Genomic DNA, 20,178 nt, shown 5'->3' on the forward strand with positions numbered 1-20,178 from the left:
ATTTGTGCACATGTATTTTGCTATTGTTACCCGTGATTGACCTCAGGCCCTCCGTGACTACTGACTAGTATGGCGTAACCCTAATGGAAAGCAGACAGGTGAATCCCTCACACACCCTGACTGGGTGAATTCCTCACACACCTGTAGCTCATCCCTGAGGCTAAGTATTACTCATCTTGCTCACTGAGTTTCCTGACCTTTCCTCCATTTCTCTCCATTAGCAACAGTTCCCATGTAAACATAAAGCAGAGCTCTATTCGTTGTTATAGGCTATGTTATTTTCATCAGGTTTGCTTGAATTGATATTGTTTATTGTTAAATTGCTATGCTCCCTACTGCCTAACCAACTGTTTGAAATTCTTCACTGTTCAATTAAGCATTGTATTGGTTTTTGTATGTCGCTTTGGGCAAAGACATCTGCCAAATAGCATAACCGTAACCATAGCCATAGCTCAATCCATGACTAATGTATGATCATCTCCCAGACTGCAGGGAGCCATTGCCCTGAGCTCACTCATGCCTTCTTCCATATGTGTACTAATTCATAACTCATCATGTTTTATTGAATTTCCCCTTGGGGATCAATAAAGTATCTATCTATCTATGTATCTATCTATCTATCTATCTATCTATCTATCTATGACCACTGAAATAAAATGGCTGCCTTTACCGCCTAAACAGCACAGCATTCTTTCAGGTTCACTTCCTTCCCTGAAATATTGATATCATCATTGGAAAGCAGGCAACTTTTTGAGCAATGTTACTGGGAAAACTATAATTCTATTTGTTTTAATGGATGATCATGATAGTTAGCCTACTCCAGAAAAAAAAGATGCCCATTAATGGGAATGTACCCAAACAGCAACACTCAGGGACACTATCCAGCAACAATGTCCAAAAAGTTGCATAGTGTGTCATCAGCTTAACCCTACTATTCTACTTGTATTACAACTAGTGGGATTATGAAAACACTGATTGCACTGCAAAATAAAATAAAATAAAAAGAAAAGAAATATAAAATTAATATTAATTTTATATTAAGATCAGAAAATGTATTTGGTCTTCTTTTATGGTATGAAGAGACTTACCTAAAATTCTGTCAATTTTTTTTTTTCTTAATCAAAGAAGTCTTGGATTCATTTAAAGGAGTCCTTATCAAGACGAATTTACCCAACGCGCTGGCAAACAAATTTGCTTGATGCACTGGCAGAAAAATGTGCTTGGTGCACTGGCAGATACATTTTTCAGGATGAGACTTCTTAAAAGAGGTCAAACTCTTCTTAAATGAAGTCAAGTGATTTTATAACAAAGCAATATAGGTAAGTCTCTTTATACTGGAAACAATATCAACTAGATTTGTTGTAATCTTTATCTTTTTTTGTTTAAAAAGATGTTTTTGCAGTGTGTATTAAATCTAAACTGTTCAATCATTTCTTTTTTAACATTCTCAGGCAAGCACTTCCTTTCATTCAAGTGATAACACATCCCATGATTTACTTTTACAAACAATCTTACATAAACAACCCAACTGCAACAGTAGCCTATGATAGTGTTACAGAGGCGTTTGCTGCCGTTGCAAGTGATCATAGCTGTCATCTTATTACCCTGGAAAGAGGATTGAAATTCAAGCACCTTTGATCAGGGATGGACTGGCAACAAAAAGAACTAAAGTAAACATGAATTAAGTTATAGTAGCCTATTGTTGTGCAAGCGGTCACAGCTTTCATTTTATTACTATTTTATTACTTATTTATTATTAAGGAAGTCGAAAGTCAAATTTGAAGCACCTTTGATCAGGGATGGATCAAACAATGGATCAACTAAACTAAACATTAATTAGGTCATAGGGCATAATGTTATAGGTTATTAGTGTTACGAGGAAGGCCAATGAATGTTATAATTCTCTAGGGGTTTTCCTCCCCATGAACGTCTACTCAATATATTCCCCACAGGTCCATACAGTCTTCTTCCTCCAGTCTTTCCCTGTCTGTATATGTCTGTCAGATATGTAAACGGCAGGGGTTTAATTTGCTACCCCTGGATTAGATAACAGGACAAATACTCAGAAACTGGTGAAGGAAGGCCAATGAATATCATAATTCTCAAGGGTTTTTCTCTCAAGAAAAAAAATCCTTAATTTAAGATGAGATTTAAGACTTAAATCTCATCTTAAATTAAGGCAACATTTTCTTGTTCCATTGGCAGATAAATTTGCTTGTTTTTTATGTCTTTATTTAAGAGGATTTTGACTCATTTTGAGTCAAATGATCTTACAAGAAAGCCTGTCTTTATACTAAAAACAATACAAACTAGATTTTTTTATCTTGATAAAAAATTATAACACTTGGTAAGATTTCACTTTTTGCAGTGTGAATGTCGGAAACATTCACCACATGCAGTCTTCTTCCTCCAATCTTTCCTTGTCTGTATATGTCTGTCAGATTATGTAAACGGGCGGAGTAGTTTAATTAGATAACAGGACAAATATTCAGAAACTGGTGAAGCTTTCTTATCATATATTACTCTGAGTTGGAATGTGTGACATTGGCTATGTTAAATAATGCTTAGCCTACATGGCAGCAGCTGCTCCCCTTAAACCACTCCTAGCTGACATAAGCCCTAGTGACTCATACCACTCCTAGCCTATATCTGTTAAGACGATTGCCATGGAGAGAAATTACTGAATTACCCGATACCTTGCTGGGAGTCAGATGCTTGAGAAGCCTCAGAAAAACCAACAGGGGATATAGAGCAAGTGTTTTCGATAAGCAGTCATGGGCAGTATTTCAGTATTTTTATAACCATGACAATATACTTATCATATTGGCTGGTGGGGTAGCATCACAGGAATGATGTGTAGCCCTGTTTGGTTGTATGTTACAACCCCTAGGCTCGTTTGTGGTGATTGTACAGTACATAAGGGAGACCACACATGGATAAAGCGTTGACAAAAATATATTTATTAAAGTAATTAATGTACACTGTAAAAAAAAGGCACGGCAGCAAAAGTTGCCAACCAGATACCGTAAAGTTTTTTTTTATGAAAACATGAGGTGCATGAGATGGTAAGAAAGTATAGTGTTGTGTCAATCAGAGTATGAGCAGAATCCCGAGCTCCAGACAGGTCCTCTTTTATAGTACAGGTGTCCCAATCAGGTGTTGAGCAGCACCTGTGACTTGACTCTGCCCTGCAACCCATAGAAAGACACAGACAGCCAGGCAGAGACCGGCAGAGTTGTAACAGTTGGCAAAGCAAAGTAAAGCAATAACCCATATGCAGAAGTGATGTGGGGAACCAGGTCAGCAGGAACCATCATGGAGTCATGCCAATTAATGGACATCTTTGTCAGTCAGCGGAATTCTGAATTTTAGAATTGACGTTGAATTGACATTTGAATTGGCTCCACCTCACAAAATTAGTAGTAGGAGGAAGAAGAAGAGAGAAACTGGAGTGGAAACCAGAACATGTGATCTGTTACCAGGTACAGAAACCAGACCACGTGATTTGTCATCAGTTTCTGAAAAGGAAAAGAAAGAATATCATTAAGCACCATAATACTTATCTGTATTGCCCAGAACTGATGCACATGACATGTAACAATTTCTAAACAGGTACAACAATACTACATACTGTAGATCACCACAAGGAGTTCTAGACACAGACACCAATCTCCCTGTTATATGCCAGAGTATGAATGACTTAGTACCCTATGGACGCCCTCATACTTTTTATTAAGCCATTATACACTCCTGTCTCAGACACCACCAACTCACTTACTGAGGGGTAGAAAACTGGACAGTAATGCTTTAAAAACAAGAAGGCTCACAAATCCTACTCACCTAATACAACAAGCTGATAGGCGTGTACATTAAAGTGATCTACTCTGAGTATGTACCATCCAGAAGCCTTTGGTTGAAGATCTGAGATGGTCAGAGAAAATGTTTTGATGTCAAGCTCCATGTTTGAATAACTATAGCCAGGTTGCTTCATCTCTCCATCCCAATCCACAATGACTGTGTTATTAAATGTCCACTGAACAAAATCCTTGTGTCCATTTGGTTTGGTTCCAGGTAGAGTGATGGACTGTCCTTCTATTCCATTCATAGTATCTGTGGAATGCAAGTGAATTTAACAACCATAAACCACACATCTTTAAAAAATATTACCAAATACACAATAATACTTAAGTTTCTACCCTTTGTGCTAACAGTAATCTATTAATTTAATCTAATCTATCTATTCATTCCAAGAACATCGGTCTGTATCCGTTGATCCAGTGGTAGTTAATTTCAATGCATTAAAGCATAACCTATCCACCATCAGATGTATTGGGATAACAGGTCTCTATTCCCAGATGAGGGGGAGATATAGACAATCTACTCCTCAGAAGAGAAGCTTTTTATATACAGTATATACACTTGACATATTCAATGGAGAATCATTCCTGTGTAGGCCTGCGAAAATGCATCGTAGATCCAATGAGAAAGAGTGGGACTTACCGCTGTGTGTGTTGCCGAGGAGGGTCATGAGGAGGAAAAGCTGCACTTTCATTTTGGCCTTTATGGAGAAAAGTTCGACGAATGCTTTCTATCTTTTCTATGTCTGTCACTTCCTTCTACTTGTGCAGGCTAGAGATGGAGATACCAGATACACACCTCTTGAATCTCAAAGATGGGAAGGAATGGGTGGCACATCATTGGACACACTGACTTCTGCAAGCATGGGATGAGTCAGAGCATTTCCAGAAAAACTTTGTCAAGATGTACAAACGTGCATGTGGATTTGTGTGTTTTTTTTTTTAAAGTTGGTATATCATGATTATTGGGGGTATTTTTGTAATTACTTGTATTTTAATTAAATACATTTTTCACATCAGTATTTAGTATTTTATGTTGCTACATTTTATAAGCCAGTATTTGTAATTTGTAACAAAATAGTTTTTGAATAGTATTTGTGCCCAACTCTGTCGATAAGGAAATAAATCGAAGGTGAATGACCGCAAAGACTTGAACCATCTAAAATACCTCATGACTTTATTGCATTTAGTGTGTCTTTATTGCGGTTCCTTCATTGGAAGTCAGAGTATGTTGGCCAAACAAATGAATATGTAAATATACTGAAATAAACTCCCTCCAAATATGGTTTTGACAAAGAGACAGGCAATGGCATTAGCTGTGTGAAACATTATTGGCTTTAATGCAGTAAAACGTTTCAATAACCTGAACAACAACCTTAATCGATAATTGTGAAAGCAAGTGGCAGTTGAACTGAGTCAAGCAGTTGAGTCGCTGTCTTGTGTTAGTATGGCGTACACACACACACACACCAGTGTAGCTCATCTGGCCTTCACTGCTGTGAACCTCAGCAATGTAACAATTGCCCACACGGTCACATAATTGCTCTTTCTGTTCCTTTTCAATATATACATATAGGCCTATTACAAACCCCAAATACATTTGGGGCTTTCATTGCTGACTTACAATTTACTCAATATACCAGTGGTGACGGCAGAGATACTGGTATTATTATGATTATTTTGACATTGATTCAACATTTTGAGCGAGTGCAACATATGCTTGGATTGTTGTGCAGCCGGGGCCCTCTAGTTCCAGTTCTGAAAGAACTGCTTGAAGATGACGGTCTCTCTGCCCTGGGGAAGGATCTCCACCTGCAGGCAATGCACAGTAAAGACACTTACATCACGACACACACCTGCACACACCTGCACACACCTATACCCGCCTAAACACTTTACCTGCACTTGACTGCTTGTGGTGTAACACTAATCTAGAAATAAAGATTGCTGTATTGGTCTGTTTTGAATAATATTGTGAAGTATTCATGTTGTCATGTGGAAAATACCTAATTACCTAATTCAGAAATATCAATGCTTATTACTGATAAAGATAATAATGATATATCTGAGTAAGATATAGATCAGGCTAACTTTTAATCATTAATTTATACAGTTAATACCACATTATTCACAGGATAGAGATCAGTATGCCTTGCCTTCCCCATGCCATGGGCCTTTACTGACCTGAGTTTTCATTCTTTGGTAGTTCATTTGCTGGATGAAATCATCAGCCATCTTTAGAGCTTCCCGCTTCTCCTCAGCATTGGCTCCCATTCCTGTCAATCATGTAATATGTTAAAATAAAATACAATTACAAAGGAAAACTCAAACGCCTCCTGCTCTCAGTTTAAATGTGCAATAACATGAAACATTGATCACTTACGGTGGATTTACATACTTTTTAGGAGATAGTGTGATGCATACAGGGAAGAATTTCAAAATGTTTCACTCACCTTTCCACACAAAAATTTTCCCATTGGCTCCATTGTCAAGAATAAAGCAGTCATCACGCACCAGGAGGTCCTTGGCAAACGGGCTTTTCTCCGACACTTTAGAGAGCTTCATCGACCCTGTTGCATCAGACACCTAAAGGAGCACAAACAGTCCTTATCTAGGCTTTCATACGGAAATCCTAACAAAGTCATTCTATGTACCACGTAAACAGGCATGAGTATAAGCAAGCGTAAGGCAGGGATCACACTGGCTGGTTTCGTATTGTTCACTAGCAAGTTACCTATTGTTCTCTATGATCGGCAGTGGAACGGTGGCAGCTCTAGCGTAACGATAACACGGAACAAGCTGAGCGGTGAACTTGGTTCAACTTCCAAAGCCAGTGTATTCAATGAGAACGAGATAGAACGTATTATGGCCTGAGTGTATTGTGTTCCGCTTACTGCTGCCGCTTGCAGTTGGCCAGTGTGATTCCTACCCAAATGACTTTCTAAATCACTCAATTGTATATCCTCCCCAAAACACAATTAATATTTAAAGTGTAGAGGGTTTCGTTGAGCAGGGCGTTGCCTAAATACCTTGTAGAGGGAGGCGGTGTTAGAGGCATCAGCTTTGCTGTCCTCTTCTGGAGTGCTCTCTTTCAGCTCTGGCACTGGGCCCAGCACCTGTCAATCACAAACGACAAGAGCCAGATGCAAGGGGTTACAACTCACGAATGTGCCAAAGATACAATACAATATTCTTAATACTGCTGCTGATAAGCCACACACTAGACTGGAATATTGTAACATTCATTACATGAGCCATAGTGTCTTTAATAACTGCCTAAGTATGGCAATAATACTCTATCTAAATTGGTCGACAGAGCTTGACACAAAATAATCCATACTAACATGTAGTGATTTGTGGAGTAACCATCACTATATTACAAGAAGAACAACTAAAAGCTAAAAGTAAAGTAAAGTAAAGTAAAGTAAAGTAAAGTAAAGTAAAGTAAAGTAAAGTAAAGTAAAGTAAAGTAAAGTAGAAAGTAGAGGATTGAGTGATCGTCAGGAGGCCTGAGGTTCAGGAGGAGCACCTGCAGCATCTCGGGCGGCTCCTCTCCCTCTGTGACGTTGGTGATCTGGGCTTTGCCGTGTCGCTCCGTGTCCCGGATCAGTGTGGCAATCTCTCGCACCTTCTGCTTTTCAAAGATGTTGGCCTGCGAGCCAACCCAGGATAGGATGGTCTGAGAGCAAGAGAGGGTCATTTCCTTAGTGAGCATTTTCAAAGACAAAGCAAAGTGCCGATACTGTGCCTGCATCCAAAATATTTACAGGTGCTAGATCAAAACTGAAACTGAAGGTTTCAATCTGTTCCTAGAGGGTTTTCCAGTTTAAAACTGAAGTAAAGTTTGAAATGAAAATTAATTGGACTTTGAATTGGAATTGGAATTGGAAGTGTAATGCTCTACAAAATGTTGACTTTGTCCATAAGGTACCATTAGCTCAATGTTGTTTTCGATGCCACTGGGAATGCCTAAGGAACACTCCTGTTTGTTTATGCAGTTGAAAGGGTCTATATTAATTCATGTGCAACATTTGCTTATGAATTACCGTTACAAATTAATTAAAGTTTCTGGGAGCTTCTAACACAGTGTTAAGAGATTCCCATTTAAAGTCATTTGCCATTAAAAACATGCAGTATGCATTTGCATGTTGTGCCTGGTGGCCTGGCACACTAGAAAACTCCACATGACCCTATCCTAGTGTCCTCAGAAGAAATGCTCGGAATTTCAGAGTCAGAAGAACTGGGATTTGCTTCTAATCCCATAGTCAGAATCAGAGTCTTTCTCTGGTTCTGGGCTCTAGTCAGAATCACGCAGGCATTCTAGAGGGCTATTTGTTCTGCATGAATACAGGCATGCATTCCATTAGCGATGTCAGTCTGAAAGAGCCCTAGTGTCCTTCTTACATTCCCCAGGTCCAGGATGAAGCAGTCCCCTTTGTTGAAGCTGTCCCAGCTCAGCTCCACCTCTTTGGCCCGGATGTTCCGCTTGCCTTTGATCTGGTACAACCTCTGGATAGGACCCGAGCCCGACTGGGCTCTCCTGAAACCGGACTCCACTCCTCCTTCCTACGAGAGGGAGAGAGAGAGAGAGAGAGAGAGAGAGAGGAGTGAGGCGTCGTTTGGGCCGCTGTAAAAAATGACCTAATCATATTGATTATTAACATTCATGCTAATTTCTTATCTTGCAAGATGGCAGAGTTTGGCTTACCAGCAAAACAAGTCATGTTGGATTGTATGAAAAAGACACAGATGGAACAAATGTGCATCATCATCCTTTTTTTAAATCTATAATGACCCATGAGCCAGCTGTTATAGTAGCACAGGCCACGATACACACAGACCTCACACCAAACGAAATTCAAGTTATTTGAAGTGGAGAAACGAATGAAATACACACCGGAAAACACTACAAGATTTAAATAGCCTGCTATTTAAATATGGTTTTGTAAAATGCATGTATTTACAGTAAATATCTCTAGCCATCAAATGTATGAGAAGGTGTCAGGTCTTTAACATTAATAAATTCACACCATGCAGGCAACACCCATATTATAAGTAGAAAGATCAAGAGGGTGTAAAGAAAGTGGCAAACACATTTGTGGACAGCGCTATTAAGTGTCCACTTAATGGATGGATGTTTACCAGGAAGAGCTTTTTTTCAGACTGATCACCCAAAATGTCTTGATCATTATCTAAACTAAACTTGGCTGTTCTTGACCATGAAGGCCTCGGGAAACATGACGTTATGAAATCCAGCTTTTACACTTTATCTCTACTCATCAAATGTACAAGAAAGTGTCAGGTCTTTAACACGAATAAACTCACAGCATGCAACGCTCACATTATCGAGTCGAGAGATCATGTGGTCATAAAGAGGAAGATGAGCAGGAAAGTGATACACACATTTGTGGGCACCGCTAAACAGCAGTTAAAAGTGCAAATTGCGTGCTCACCCACAAGAGCTCCTTACTGACACATCACCCAAAATATCCTGATCATAGTAGTAAAAACTAATGAAACATTTTAAACTGAGAGATAGGGGTTGGTTTGTTATTGAACATGAAGGCCTCGGGGGTTATGAAATCCAGTTAGTACACATATTTTACTTTTATTACAGCTACTTTTTAGAATACTCATCAACCCTGTAATGCACAGCACACAAACAGTTGGAGATTAAATAGCAAACAGTGACATTCATTCCAGTTCATTCAGAATCACCTAAATATTTAAGAGAACTTGCTGCCAACACAAAATCAACAAAATGTCCTAAATCCATTTATCATACAGTCTTCATAAGGGTGCTTATAATTCTGAATGGCCTTCATCACAAGACTCTCCACACTAAAAGTCATTTACACCATCTGAAAAGTGTAAACTAACCCTCCAGATGACCTCTGCCATCTGTCCAATAACCTGTCTTAGCTTAATTACACACTGTGTCCAGTCCATGTCCACAACAAGCTTGTAGGAAACATAATCTGTAACATGCGCGACAGCAGAAGGCATGGCAACATTCACCACTGGAGACATTGGAAGGATGTTTGTCATTACTGAAAGATGAGTGTTTCAGATCATTTTAAAGCTTATACTTGGCACCAAGTGGGTGCTCTGATACTGAAACTTCACTGAAAACTTCTTTTACATAACAGCAATTCCTGACCATCAGCAACAATATACAGCCAATTGAATGACAGCCCACAAAAAGGCTACTACTGCGAAATTACCAATGCTTAGCTACGGCCAGACTGCCAATGTCAACAACAACAATGCTGTTTGCATGTGTGTGTGTGTGTGTGTTTGTTAGAAACGGCACTAGAAATTAAACAAAATGGATGAAAAGTGATGTTTTAATGTAGAATATAAATATTTTTTTTCACACACTCTGGCGACGCCGATGGGGATCCCGAACTCTAGGTTGATAACCCCTGATTTCTATGATAGTAGGGTAACTGGAAGACTTGTACACACACTGGAGTCTCTATGAAGTTTATCAGCTGCAGACTTCTGTCCTCATACCTTATAGCTGACTCCTCGGGGGAAGAGATTCATAAACTCCGGCGACTCGTAGCCCTGGACGTGTCTGTGCTGGACCGGGTCTCCACCCAGGAAGTTGTCCAGCTGCGTAGCCAACATGGCGCAGGCTACCTGCTCATCACGAGACGACTTCTCACCTAGGTAGAGAGAGAGAGAGAGAGAGAGAAAGAGAGAGAGAAGAGGGAACACAAAAAGAGAAAGAATGCATACCGGTAAACTTATGGAAATGTTTCAAGGGCCTTCGTCACTGCTCGTTCTTGTCTGATCTTGTCTTGATCTTCACAGGGAAGTGAGAAGATGATCAGAAGATGTGAAACAGAAATAAGGAGTATGTTCCCAGACAGAGAGGTGGATATCAAGTGAATTTCAAGAGAGTCTGAAAATAGAGGAGGAGATTTGACTACAAACAAACCAGACAAAGTTCCACACTGGAAGGAGCAATATTGTCTGGCAGGAACAGAAAACACACACATGACAAAATGATGGATGTGACTGACCAATTGAATGTGACAGTGCTAAGGTCAGAAAAATAAAATTGGTGGGAGAGACTCTGAGTGACAGGACAGTGGGAGTCATAACGTGTGTACGGGAGAGAGGGAGGGAGAAAGAGTGCCGCCATGACAGTGAAAAGCTGAGGGGCTGAGGAGGGCTGAGGAGCACAGGGGAGGAGGTGATGGTGGGGTGGTGGTCGATCAGAGAGGGCCCTCTTGGAGCAGATGGTTCAATGGGGGTATCCACACGCTGACAACTAGCTTAGTGTTACCCAAGCACCGGATACACGGTGGAAACAACAGCCACACTGGAGCTGTGCTACGGGCCTGCTGAATCTTTAATGGGGCCCGGCACAAAACCCGCCCTTCCCTTTTTCCCCTGGGACTCTTCCCCACTTCATCCCTCTATTCTCTCTCGTCCTCTCTCTCTCTCTCTTATTGTCATCTCTTAATTGCCCCCATCACTCATATGCAGGGTCAACTCAGTCATGACTAAGCCTTTGGTCCACTTGTCTGTCACTGGTCAATAGTCAGGACTCACGCAGGCAGACACAATGCCCACACACACAAGAGCACACACACACACACAAGAGCACACACACACACACACACACACACACACACACACACACACACACACACACACACACACACACACACACACACACACACACACACACACACACACACACACACACACACACACACACACACACACACACACACACACACACACACACACACACACACACGCACTCACTCATGTATGCCAGAGGGCTTAGTGAACCATTCACCTGCTGCTCCATCAGTGAAGTGGGGATAAGTAGAGCGAGAGGAGAGAGAGAGCGCCAGGGCTATTCTACCTCTCCTCCCTCCTTCCTCTCTCGCTATCTGTTCATCTCGCCACTCGGCTAATGCTACTTCACCCTGTGATACATGTACTTACTGCACTCCACGTCTCTTTTCACAGCATCTCTGTTTTTAGCACAGCCTCTGTAAACCGCAGCTGATAACAAAGCCATGACTCATCAAAAAGTTTTTTCAAACACTATACAGTTCAAACGCCATTTCAAAAATTGTCAGAAGCAGCAGTTACAGTATCATTTAAGGAAATAATAACAAACACTACAAAACAATAAAAAGCAGCATTTTCTGTCAGCATTTTCATCTTCAGTATCCCATGCAGTTATAGGATTTTGAAGTATCCCGGGTTTTTTTAATTGAGCATGTAAACATCATATCCTGATTTCAGAACCCTGAATAATCCCTTTTCCCAGTTTTGAGTAAACTGGTTATGCTAGGTGGAACCGGGATACTGTTCCATGCGCACAACTTGCACAACTTATCTAAGTTTCTCATGCAAACACGCAATAGAAACTGGGATAAGGTGTGCTTTATAGTTGGTTACCAGGATACTAATATTCATCATGTACACAGAAGTACATTTCCCCTTGGGGATCAATAAAGTATCTATCTATCTATCTATCTATCTATCTATATAAGTACTAAAAAAACGGATTTCTCTGTGATTATGTAAACACCATATCCTGAATATGACCAAAACTGGGAAAAGCATAATAACCGCCATACTGAAGTGCATGTAACCGCAGTCATAGTCAGTGGGAATCAAAATCCAAAGAGTTAAAAGCTTTGCCACAGCTTTTCTTTCGGTCTACCTGTTGAGCAAGTGAAATTTCAAGACTCAGTTTAAGTAAACAAAGAGACACTGACTTCAGAGAGCTCTCACACATGAAATATCATGACAGCTGACTGACTATCAGTCCACATATGAACGCCTCTAAAATTGGCACACGAGTCTTTGCTCCACAAACACGAAGAACCAAATTAGCATTAAACCAGAGATAAGGGAATGGGATAAGATACAGGCTAGGGGCAAGAAGGACAGGGTTCCTATGGGTGTGGTGTTCTCACTCAAGTCTCGGCATGAGCCATCGATCGACCTTACCTATCCACATGTGGAGGTCTGCCCCCTGGTCTCCCCGGTGCTCCAAGACCAGGTAGGAGTCTCCGTTGAAGAAGGCACCAAACTCGGACGCTTCTAGCAGAACGGCCTTCATCTTCTCCACGCGCCAACACTTCAGGCCTGGTTCCCTCACCTCGGGCCCAAACTGGCCAGGCGCTGCTTGGAAAGGGAGCATTCTATAGAGACAGATAAAAGGGAGAACGTTAAGAAAAGAGAGAGAGAGAGAGAGAGAGAGAGAGAGAGAGAATGGGAATGACTGGACCAACGTGGAAGTGTGAAGTGTGATTTAAACAAATCATGAGAAATGAGGGGAGGAAAAGGGGGAAGAGTGGATGACACATGGACGTGTTGGTGTTGCATTCCGTTGTGTAACAACACCACTTCCTTTTCTGAATAGAGCGGCGAGACAGGTGGTTAAGGAACCAAAGAAAATACGTCGCAGGAAAACCAAAACCAAATGAAGTAAATGACAGAGCCAGAATACTCTCACGCTTTCTTGAGTTTATCATTTGTTTAAGTGTGAAGACATAAGTGTGTGAAAGAGAGGAGACAGCCGTGCCATGCCGCAATGCACTGGCAGAGAGACGTTACTGAAGATGGTGTAGGGTCACACAAGGATAGAGCCCCTGAGAGCAGGAGTAAACGGAGGAAATAACTGTGCATTCTCAGAGGACCAGCCAGAGTGTTGAGAGACAGACGGAAGTAGAGAAGAAAGGCCTGGTGAAAGAACGAGAGCAAGAGAGAAAGGGGAGTTAGCATCACTGTTATGTAAGCAGGCACATGGCAAGTGAGTGGGGACAGGTTTACTGGCTGTGACCCATCCCATAACACATAAATACCTATCTACACACACACACACACACACACACACACACACACACACACACACACACACACACACACAAACACACACAAACACACGGCATGTGTAGACATGCCTAATTGTGCCATGCGCCAAATACTGCAATAGATATCAGACTTTCTATCTCTGTGTCCATCTCTCTTACTGTCTCCCTCTCCCATGCATTATGTAACTTTAGGAGTGGTCTTTGACACTACTCTCTTGATTGCCAGTGTATTTGAGTGCTCTGGCCAAACAAGGCCTGAGGAGCTGGCAAACAGCATTCACACACAGCTTGGAGACTGAGATCTTATTTACCGCGACAGTGACACACACAAACAAACAATATCATTGCCACCGTGCATCAGCAATATAGCGTGAGGGGTCTCTGGTTTTAATCAAGTGCAATCAGTTAAACTGTGGTGACACTCATAGTTCCATCAACCAGATCTGACAAGCATAAGTTATCAACATAACTAAAGCAGGATGTTCCTATTATCTGATTTCCAGACATCAGCCTACAGATTGTGACAAAAAGGGAACACAGGCATTCGCCCATGCAAACAGTATGATGCAACTATGCTTTACCACAGTGACTGACTTCAACAAAGTCTAAGTTAAAGGCCACTAATTTATCATATCTATATGTGTAGCCTACATATGATAATGTTGCTATGGCAATGCACTAGATAGGCCGAAACTTATCTATAATTTCTGCAAATTTACTATTTTCTACATTCCCAGGACAACCTTTAAGCACTTGTGCTGGGCTCATTGTCACCAACTTCGACATATTCATCACACTTCTCTCACTTCTCCCTTGGAACCATTATTGTAATGTTTTGACCCATCAGGTTGCTTCCTACATTGCTACATTTTGAGGACAACAAGCTCTGGCTTCCCCTGTCATCTAGCCTACACCTCAGCTACCATTTACTTCTTCAACAAGTGTTCAAATATTACTTTCCCATTGACCTACAGAAACCTCTCATGTTAAACCGTCTAAAACACCACAAGGGGAAAAAAATAACGGGATAGCACTGTCATCTCTACTACTAGCTCATTTGGACCACAAAGCAGTGCTGACAGTAGTATCACATTTAGGCCTAGCCCACCAACAATGAAGAGAGCGTGGTGATAGACTGTTGCAGTAGATAGTCCTAAAAGAGAACGGAAATGGTCTCACGCGCTACATTCACTGCGCCTGTGGAGACCACAACAAACGGCTTCAGTCACGTCAACCCGTTTCCTTGTAGGCCCAAGCGTTTTAAACTTTTCAGTCAAGCTAGGCCTATTCTAAAACACACTGCCAGCTATCAATGTCGCCCTACTTCATTGAAATAACACTCCCTTGATGACCGTTTATACCTCCAATGACCTACTGAACCAGGTATGATTTCATTGGTTTGAGGGGAAAGGCTGGGAAAAGCTTGCGTTCTGTTCTGTAGACGGACTAAATATTTGAAAAGAGTAGCCTAAGACACAGAGACGATGAACTAAGTGAATGGACAGCCTATAGCTCACCGGCTGCTCGTAAGCAAAACTCGCTTCAGTGCTCTCTCTCACTCGCTGTCACACACACACACGCACAACCCTTCCCGGAATGCAGATAAAACTGCAGGGCGACTGAAGAAAATGATAACAAGGAGCGCACGCACGTACACAGACACACACCCCCCGTTCCACTTAACTGTATGATCCCATCCACTTGCTCCGGCCCGGTACCTGACTCCTGCTCCATTCCTGCGCCCGGCTGTGAGTGAGTGACCGACCGTGTGAGAGTAAGTGTGACTGTGTACGAGTGTGTGTGCGCCGGTGTCTTCACCTGGCCTGGTTAGCTTATATGTGGCAGTAACCGGAGCCAGGGTGATAATACGAGCGGCCGTGAGGAGAGGACGCCCTGTGGGGTAGTTTGGGGCAGGTGAAGTGGGGTGGGGTGGAGGGAGTCAGGTTCCTGACAAATGCTAAACACCACAGTGATAATTACTGCCTGTCTGTTCCATCCATCCATCCATCCATCCATCCATCCATCCATCCATTCACCCATTCACCCTCTTCTCCTCGAATAAAGTAGCATATAGGCCTGATATACATCTAGGCCTAAAATGCAAAATTGGTAAATCTCAAAAAAGAGGACATTGAAAATGATGGGTGAAGAACAAAAAACATCCTCAATAATAATACTATTAACTTACACACAGCGTTCATAGATGCTTATGAGGAATGCAAATATGAAAGTGTAGGCTACATTCAGGCCTTGACTCCAATGACACACACACACACACAAGATGAAAAGATGCAGCTACTGGGTGTGGCATAGAGAGCGAGAGAGAGAGAGAGAGAGAGAGAGAGAGAGAAAGATTGTAGAGATAAATATCTAAAAAGAGATGGAGAAGAGAGGCGGAGGAAGAGAGAAAGAGTCAGGGGCCCACGGTCTCTCATGCCGCATGGGTCAGCATTGCAACCAGTATTCATGTTGACCCAGTGACAGAGGAAACAATGCAGACACAACAGGAGGAATGACAGAACATGCGGGAACACAGTGGAAAGACCAGAGAAAAAGGGGAAAAAAAAGAAAAAAACACAGAAAAGTGCACTAAAACAAGCACATTCCAAACTTTCTCAAAGTAGATCAAAGTCCAACGCAAAGTATTTACAGAGTATTAGAGTTCTGCTGTGTACCACCTACCTTACAGTAGTTTTTTGGGTGAAGAGAAAGAGTGCTGGTTTAGGGTGCGTCTGAGAGAGGAGCAGATTTGTCGGAGAAAAACTCTTTCATACATACTTCCTGTTCAAGCCTGCAGTGGGTTAGTCCAGCCCCCTACATGACTCACACTTAAACACACACTCTACCGTGCACACATCACACAGAACACAATGAAGAGGGAGTGCCTGGAATTAATGTGTTGGAGGCAGATGAAGAGGAAGACTGATATTTCAAGAGAGTCCAGGATGCTGAATGAACTTGTTAAATTGACCATTCAATCTCTCAGGCCAAATAGTTTGGTTTTCATTTGCGGTGCCTCTCTAATGTGAGGACAGCTAGGCACACACACACACACATTAGGACAAACATGCATAGATAGATGTATGCAGAATGTTCACAGATTGAATGTTGCCTCTTTGCAAAACAAATCTTTATAGAAAGAAATTATACTGTGGTCACTCGTTAGCTCTGAGCCCACTCAACTGAGAGTAGGAGAGAGGATGTGAATTAGATTCCAGATAAATACAACAGTTAAAAATAACAAGGAGAGCCGCCGGTTAACCATGGCACTAATCAGACCCCATTGTAGGGAAGTGACACTTCATGTGGAAAACCAAAGAAGCAGAAGATCCTCATTTTGGTTCCTATGGAGACCCGTAGGTGGCACCCCAAGGAAACCAAGTGGGATAAACAGACACATGACTGGCATGAGTCAGCAAGGAAATGAGGCATCTTGTCACAACAACTTGATGTTGGTTGCCACCGTGGTCGTGACACCAGCCTGCAAGAGTAAACCCACACCGCCAATGCTATTAGCCTAACAGCCACACTAATTTAAGCAAATTAAGTGTCAGACCAATTTAAAAGTGTAATGAGGCCTTTGGGATCAGATTCAGGGACATACGTGTTTTCACTGAAATGCGTCCAACTGCATTAACTCGTATGGGGACACCGAGGTTTAAAATGGTCCAACGCAAGCGTGTGTCCAATAAGTTGACAACAACACCTGTCAGGTGTGAACACTAGTTATTAAACATTCAGCAAGCATCAACCTCGAGGGCAAGATCAAATGCCCTGAATTAGAATTCAATCAGAATCAAATTCAAAAGTCTGTAAAAACATTTATCATAGCCAATCTAAATCTAAGGTGCAAGTTTATTTAAAACGTATATTATGGTTTGGCAAGCCAAGTACTGGGTGAGTGAGGTATGTGGCACAAAACAAAGCTTCACATTTACTATATTCAATCATACATTATATTTCACAGACCAAGGGAGAAATAGTGATGACAGAACCACAAATGTAGTAAAACTTTTTATTTTTTCTCAAGTCAAAAACAAACGCAACAAATAGATACAGAGAATGAAGTAAATCAGATTGATTTCTATACAGTGGCAATTTTTTAAATTCTTAATTTAAATCCTCCTCCAACCCCCCTCCCCATCCCTGCCCCCCCTCCAAAAAAAAAGAAAAAAAGAAAAAAGGAACAAGAAACCCTGTCCAGTCTTCAACTCAGAATTCAGGAAAACCCTGTCTCACCAATGGACACATGCGCACACTCACTCACTCATACAAACACACTTTTCCTCGCTCACTCCAGGGTGAGCCCTCTCTAGGAGTCGAGACACAGCGACAGCGACCGGACATCACACAAAATAGCCAAACGGCTGAAGGCTGGCCAGGCTTGGTGAGGACCCACACGGCTTCACACGCTGTACAAAAAAAAAAAAAAAAAAAAAAAAAACCAGGGAGACGCCTAAAAAAAAAACCCTCCTCCAAACATTTTGCAACTTAAGGCTTTGGAAACTGAAGCTCGGTGCTCTTTGAAGTTCAAGTGGCTCTCCTTTTTGTCAGATGGTACCTTACTGTTCCTGTGCTAAGGTCACTCTCACAGCCCCTCAAAGACTGGCCCAGTCTAGGGTCTCCAACACCATTGAGGAAACTTGGATGGTTATACAGGGTAGGTGTTGTACCAAAAAAGAAAAAGTAGGGAAGTCAGTGGTTCCAATCATATTCCTTCAAAGTAAGGAATTCATCTTGGTTCCACATCAATGGTAGAAAAGCTCTTCAATATCCTTCCACTGAAACACTCCTAGCACTATACAATATAACCCCCCCCCCCCCCCCCCCTCCAACTCACTCCAGTGAGCCCCGTGGCCACGACTATCTGGGCCTTGGTGGTTGGAAGAGAATAAAACACTGATTTGTCTGAGGGTCAGGTGCAATCTGAGAAAAAAGCAAGAATGTGTGAACCGATAGATTGGTCGATCTAAAACATGACAGGACTAACTGATTTGCTCAAGAACACTCATCTTTTCCATGTCAAAAAATGAATCACTTTGAACTCAATCTTGCTTAATTCCCAAGAGACCAAACCTGGAGGTACAAAAAGTGCTGTTTTGGGCTAAGCATCTCTCTCCTTCATAAACAACATTCAACCACCATAATCCGTTGTCTATTTCATTGGTTAGCCCCGCCCTAACCACGTAAGGGTCGTTCACCCAAGGAGTGAAAACGTGAAATGAAAATGGCCCTTTTCTTTCAACTGTAAAAGAAATTCATAGCTGTTGAAATTTTCCTGAATCACAAATTGTCAAGTAATAATAGCACTAGTCCATTATTAGCTGAACACAATTGTCAGTTAGTTCGGGAGAGAGGCCAGAGATATGGGCGGGATGAGTCACAAGCCTCTGTGGTCTCCACCTTCAAACCCAAACGCACCTGGACAACTCTTCTTCACAGCTTCAACGATCCAACACAGAGCAGATAAGGGGGTTGGGGTGGGCGGCAAAACAAAAGATCCCCACAAATTTCCTCAATTATTCACACAGATGAGTAATATTTTCACTTGCCTCAAATATACGGAACATTGAATTAAAATTCTGCAGAAAAAAAAAGAAAATCCCAACGATTTATACATTTTTTTTTTTTAACTAAATTGTTGCTATAGAGTATAGGCTGAAGAGGGGATCCAAAGACAATAAACCAACAACCCTGATTTTAATAAATTCTGGTAGGTGGTTCTCATGCAGAGAAAAATAAACAAAGCACTAATTCTTGAGATCCCAACTTCTAACTGCCCATTCTTTAGAAGAAACGAAAATCAACTCAACAGAATTTCTGCTTTATGCTTGTAACGCCCAATAAACTTTCCCAACGTTCAGGAAACGTGGTTGCTGGCTTTCACTTTTTTTTGTCCTTTGTGTCTGTTCTGGCTGCTAGGTTTGCCAGGGTTAAAGAGACAGAGAGGTGCTGGTGAGATAACTACACAGGTATAAGGCTTGCATCCTCTGGGGTGAAGAGAGTTTGGTAAAGGAGAGAGGGGTGGGGGGGTGGGTTGGACAAAAGAACAGACCAATTTCCACAGTTTGACTTGCGATGGTTCACCTCCCTTGTCCCACGCCTTCTCTCAATCATGCGCTACTAAACGAAACGCCGCCGATCCTCCCCCTCACAACTGTTGTGTTGCGTTACGTCTAATGTCGCCTCTTCTTAGATACAAGATAAAGTTCTCAACTCGCATTTATGAATAAACTAATTACTAGCGAGACCATACACTTCTGGACGAAGACAATTCTCTGTATATTGGAGCTCTTTCATCAATCTGGACATATCAAGTCAAACCATCAGAACCTTAGTAGCCAATCTGGCAACAATATTTACAGAACACAAAAAACAAAGGTCTATGAGATACGTTTTTTTTGAATAAAATATGTTATTAAAAAGGTCTGTGCTCTCCTCTCTACTCCACTAAAGTTATTTCT

General features: G+C 41.6%; 1 protein-coding gene across 1 annotated transcript; it reads right to left on the reverse strand.

The window, feature by feature from the left end:
* Positions 1–5,174: 5,174 nt before the first annotated feature.
* capgb (capping protein (actin filament), gelsolin-like b) lies at positions 5,175–16,509 on the reverse strand. Its single transcript, XM_062516847.1, has 9 exons — positions 16,397–16,509; positions 12,849–13,042; positions 10,374–10,528; positions 8,262–8,423; positions 7,387–7,536; positions 6,887–6,973; positions 6,311–6,443; positions 6,042–6,133; positions 5,175–5,669 (listed from the first exon to the last, which is right to left on the reverse strand). Exons 2-9 carry the CDS (start codon positions 13,039–13,041, stop codon positions 5,604–5,606), a joined length of 1,038 nt encoding a protein of 345 aa, XP_062372831.1. The 5' UTR covers position 13,042; positions 16,397–16,509; the 3' UTR covers positions 5,175–5,603.
* Positions 16,510–20,178: the final 3,669 nt, after the last annotated feature.

The sequence above is a fragment of the Sardina pilchardus genome, chromosome 16, assembly GCF_963854185.1.
Source record: "Sardina pilchardus chromosome 16, fSarPil1.1, whole genome shotgun sequence".
Taxonomy (NCBI): Eukaryota; Metazoa; Chordata; class Actinopteri; order Clupeiformes; family Clupeidae; genus Sardina; species Sardina pilchardus.